This window comes from Lathyrus oleraceus, chromosome 5 (assembly GCF_024323335.1).
Source record: "Lathyrus oleraceus cultivar Zhongwan6 chromosome 5, CAAS_Psat_ZW6_1.0, whole genome shotgun sequence".
NCBI classification, from domain to species: domain Eukaryota; kingdom Viridiplantae; phylum Streptophyta; class Magnoliopsida; order Fabales; family Fabaceae; genus Lathyrus; species Lathyrus oleraceus.
In genome coordinates this window covers 484,696,200-484,701,533 of record NC_066583.1, presented here as the reverse complement: position 1 = coordinate 484,701,533, position 5,334 = coordinate 484,696,200, and the positions used below count along the sequence as shown (strand labels likewise).

At 32.7% G+C, this 5,334-nt stretch overlaps 1 protein-coding gene and 1 long non-coding RNA gene across 2 annotated transcripts; one reads left to right on the top strand and one right to left on the bottom strand.

The window, feature by feature from the left end:
* Positions 1-508: 508 nt before the first annotated feature.
* LOC127082808 (transcription factor MYB33) lies at positions 509-2,464 on the bottom strand. The gene is made up of 3 exons (XM_051023048.1): positions 2,352-2,464; positions 1,722-2,207; positions 509-1,610 (listed from the first exon to the last, which is right to left on the bottom strand). The coding sequence occupies exons 2-3, from the start codon at positions 2,193-2,195 to the stop codon at positions 546-548; spliced, it is 1,539 nt and encodes a 512-aa protein (XP_050879005.1). The 5' UTR covers positions 2,196-2,207; positions 2,352-2,464; the 3' UTR covers positions 509-545.
* A 1,677-nt stretch (positions 2,465-4,141) lies between these two features.
* LOC127082807 (uncharacterized) lies at positions 4,142-4,817 on the top strand. The gene is made up of 2 exons (XR_007788218.1): positions 4,142-4,374; positions 4,458-4,817. It is a non-coding gene; the product is annotated as an uncharacterized LOC127082807 (long non-coding RNA).
* The last annotated feature ends 517 nt before the right edge of the window (positions 4,818-5,334 follow it).

The following is a 5,334-nucleotide window of genomic DNA, read 5'->3' as shown; positions in this document are numbered from 1 at the left end:
TATTATTTTGTAAGATTATCATCATTAAGTTTAAAAAAAAAATCATGTGGCATCTACTATCACAAATGTTTTAAAGTCGATATAAATTATATCTATGTTATCAAATATTTATTTATTTATTTTACATTTTATACTTAAATTATAATTATATAAAAATGATATTTGCATAATTCACATGTTTGTATGGCACATATGAGAAATCTAATCCAAAATATTGATAAGTTAGAAAATACATTTTTTTATACAATTTTTATAATAAACCAGTACCATTTTTTAGATAATTTAATCTGATTGAGTAATTTCTATAGTTAAGACAGAATCACATAAGAGACTCTAAAAGATTCAATAAAACATAATGGACCCATCATTTTCATAAGACATAATGGACCCATCATTTTCATAACATTGAACCAATTGAAATCTCAGACTTCAACAAATGAAAAAAGAAAAACTCTAATCATAACATGAAGAATGTTAATCAGAACAGAACGTTTTTTATCAAGCGAATACATAAGTTACAAGAACATATTGATCATCATTTATACTCAATACCAACCATAATCCATCACAGCATCTGGTAGCACCAAATCTTTCCGATTCAAATTATATTCGTTGTTGGAAGTATAATAAGCTGGAAGCCGATTGAATGATCCACGGTTTTTAATTTTTGAGCGGACCCGTTTTAAGAAGTTTATTTGGCGACTAACTATATCAGTGTGCTGATCATAATCTAGATTAACTATAGCAGTGTGCTGATCATAATCTAGTCTATTCCATTGTGTACTAGTGTCTGCTTCATTGGGAGCCTTGTTATCAGTGTTTGTTTGCAATGAATCAATATTTAAGCCTTTCAAATTTTGATCTGAACTGAAGTTTACTATTGAATCAATAAAATGATTGTAGTCCGGAGAATCTGGAACGGACGGACAAGGGTCAATCGGAGGAGACGGAACCGACTTGTCAACAGGGTCAATCGGAGGACACGGAACCAACATGTCAACATACTCTAATGAGGGAAGTTGCGGCCAGTTACACTGTTGCGGTAAATTTTGGAATGAAGGGGGCTCAAACCTCATGGACCCATATATGGGCTCAGGATAAGAGATATTTGACGCGGCATGAAAACCAGGTATAGGATTATCATATCCATGAACAAGGTTGGTGTCAAGAATCGGATCACATGGAGTAGACAACATAGCATATTGGCTATACTCATCAAATACTTCCGGGTCAGCAGCACTACTGCCACTGAACAAATATCTGCGCTGATCTACTTCACTAGGCATGGATAAGGTATTATGAGACGGATCTGAGTACCGTCCAACCAAGTCACTTATTGATTTGTAATCTTGAATATCAAAAAATGGTGGCAACATATCTGGGCTGAATTTGTAATATTTAAGGTCCAAGTCAGTTATATCCAAGTTAAAGGTTTCTGTTTCAACTTGCTGGCTGGATTCATTTGCCAATGCCTCAGCACTTTCTTGACTGCCATTTATTGCAGGTTTTGATGTTATCTCTTCAGGATAGATTGGTAAGCCAGCTCGTTGCCGTTTCTTAGATCTTGCGTACCAAAAGTTCTTTATCTCGTTATCTGTACGTCCAGGCAACTGAAAAGAAAAGAAAGAGGAATAAGCAAGGCAATTATACCAGAAAGAACATGTAAATAACGAGCTCGGTGACATGATACATGCAAACAAATAAGTTAAGTTATTACGAACCAAGGCAGCCATTTGAGCCCACTTGCTTCCTTTCCGAAAGTGGAACTCGAGGATTTTGCGTTCTTCTTCAGCAGTAAATGGACCCCTTTTCAGTCCCGGCCTCAAGTGATTAAACCACCGGAGACGACAGCTTTTCCCACAGCGAGCAATTCCGGATTCCTTTTGGACCGCATTCCAGTTTCCCTCTCCATGCTTTTTAATATGATCTACCAAAATTTCATCCTCTTCCTTTGTCCATGGACCTTTCTTTAGAGCAACTTCTCCCCCTCCCGCGTTATCTCTTTGATCAGCTTCCTCCCCCGATAATACTGCCCGGCTATCTTTCATTATAATACCTTCCCCTCCTTCCGCGTTACCTCTTTGATCAGCTTCTTCCACCGGTAATACCGACCGGCTACGCTTTGGGCTTCTGCCAACATCACCTCCACTCGATAAAAATGACTCTTTCCGTTTTGGCGTCGAAACGCTACTCATGATTCAATATATCTACAAAGTTAACAAAGTTTGAACACACATAATTAAACATACACATCTTTGATTTCTCAACTGCATAAAACAATAAAACTATATTCTTTTCTAGAACATTCCACAATAGCAGATTTGAAAGAAGAAAGGAAAATGGATGTTTACCGATTGAAGATTCGACGAAGAGGGGAAGACAGTGTTGATTGATGTATGAATTTATGAAGAATGTGTTTTGAGAAGATAAAGAGAGAAGCAGTTTTTGATGGCATGCGATTAGGGCAACACACACTACCAAAACGCGTTTACCACTTACCCTAAGCAGACGTGTTCTAATTCAGGTAAAACAAAACCTAATTATTTAAAATACAAAATTGTTAGTTTAGCTAAGTATAATAAACCTAATTGAAGTCTTTTATTTAATTTAATTTAATATTTCTTTCACTTTTTTGTTTAAAATTACTCTGACACGTCTTCAATTAAATTTGATATCCTTATTTACTAAATTATTATTTTTTGGATTTTCTATTATATTTATTTGAATTTTTCAAATTTTTTAATAAAAAATAAATAATTTTGAAACAAAATTTTAAAAAATATCAAAACTTTCAAAAACAAAATTCTAAAAAATTCAAATTTTCTTTATATTCTCGGAAATTCGAAGTTTCAGTAAATTAAAACACTTTTCGAAATTTTCAATAAACAACAACAATTTTTAAAAAATCAATAAAAAATTTCACTCGCATTTTTTACTCAAATTTATTCATGGATAGTTTGGGAATTATAAAAATATGTGGGATGTCAAATTTAATTGTGGGGTGACAAGATAAATGCTCAAATACTTTTGTTAGTCGAATTAATCATTTTCATCATATTTTGTAAAAAATCGTTAATTTCTGCTGACGTGGCTTGACAGCAAGACAACTCAGTTAAAAATTGAGTTAGCATATCTATTAAAAAAATTAAAAAATTTGCATTTTGTTTAAATTGAAGAGGTTTTGTTTTCGGATGTTAAAAAAATGATGAGTGACAAGACAACAAAGAATCAAACTCCAATTGAATCAACAAATATTCAAATCACTATAGATACTAAATCTAAAACAAAACAAAAAAATCAACCAACATATTTATAAAAAAATAGACAAACCAAAATTAGTAGCTTTAAGCTTAGCATCTTCATCAACGGTATCAAAGAAAAAATTCCCCAGTTTAAGATCCATGCGCATAATATCAAGCGAGTGACAAGACTTCACAACCTTAACAATAGTCTTAATCAAAGTCACAACTTGTCTCTCACTATAATGACCATTTTGAACAATCTTATCATAAAGTTCACCTCCTTCAGAAAGCTGCATAACAATATGAACCACAGTAGAATCCTCATAAGTCCCTCTGATTCTAACAACATGTGAATGCTCTTTCCATTTTGGCATTGAAATGCTACTCATGATTCAATATATCTACAAAGTTAACAAAGTTTGAAAACTTTAGCACACATAATAAAACATACACATCTTTGATTTCTCAACTGCATAAAACAATAAAACTATTTTCTTTTCTAGAACATTCCACAATAGCTCTCTTTTTTCATATGCGTTTTCCATATCAATCATTTATAAGATCAAATATTGTAAGGAAGATCCATTACTTCTGCAAGGTGTGACGTTCTCTATAGATTTATTCATTTTAGATATTGAAGGCCCTGATGTTGTTTTGGGATTTCTATGGTTACAATTATTGGGGAAAGTTGCGCATGATGAGAATCAGCGATACAACCTGATTCATCCAAACAGGTTTAATAATGGACCTTCTTGATTGAGTTGTCTCCATCACTTGACTCATCATTAGTGTCCTCTTGGTCCAATATTGCAGAACTCGTATCACAAGTCAAATAAACTTTTAAAATTGTCGGATCAGACTCAAAATAAAATCTTTGACATATAATAAACTAGACTTAAACCATAATTTTTTAGCCTATCATATACTAAAGTAAAATTAAGCTTGACCCGACTTATTCACACTCTTAAGTATTTGTGATTAGAGAATTGTTCTTTCCTCTCGATTTTTTTCTATTAAAAAAAACTTTAATTTAGGTTATCATTATTCTCTCACTCTTAATCATTCATGCAACGAAGAGAGAAAAGCCCTGGTTTAAAGATCATCTGGATTTGGACATTCGGAACCGCCGCTAGTACCTTTCTTCTACTTCAATTCCATCCTCAATCATTCTCCTCCACACAAATTACTCACACTCTTTCTTTTTTCTTGTTGCAGTACTCATTGCGAATGTGATGAGAACCGGAATACGGGACTTTCAATCTGCTATGAAAGCTGAAGAACAAGAACAACAGCAACAGCAACAGAATGATTCTGCAACGGTTATTGATTCTCGTTTTCCGGAGGAGAGGATAATTGAAGACTAGTTCAATTTGTATTGAGTGTTTGTGTTTTGATATTTACCGGCTTTTATTTTGTGATCGTGTTTAAACTTGTTGAGTATAAATGGGCACGCAAGGTGTTTGATGAATGTCCTAGCTGAAAACTTTACTCGGAAGCTGAAACTTATGTTTGTGGCTACTGTTAATTTCTTTTGTGCTGTTCTGAATTTTTTTAATTTATTTAGTTTCAGATTCATCCATGCATTGCGAAATTAACATCGTTATTGCCATTACTATTTGAATGTCATACTGAAACGGAAAGAAGAACCATGTTAACATTTTACTATTTGAATGTCATTTTGATATACTTATTATATTAAAGCTAAATTGATATAGTTTTATAATATCAATGATCAAATTAGATATTTACTCTGCAATTACTATTTTTGAAATTAGAGTGGTGTTAATGCTGAATAGACTTTCAATTAAAATAGAATTGCACTAAAGAGTTATAGTTAGAGATGCACAAAAAAGATGTTGTATTTGTTTGAATGATCGGGAATCAATTAGCCATCTCTTCATTTTTGTAATACTGTTATCTTTGGAAAAAATGTGTTAGTGTCCGTGTTCGAAATTTATATTGATATTTGTGATTATGTTTAATTTATTTTTTAAAATCATTATTAATATCGACGTGTTAGTGTGACGTGTTAGTGTTGGTGTAATATTTTTGATATATGTGTTTCATAGTGCTAAAGATTTCAAGTTTAGGT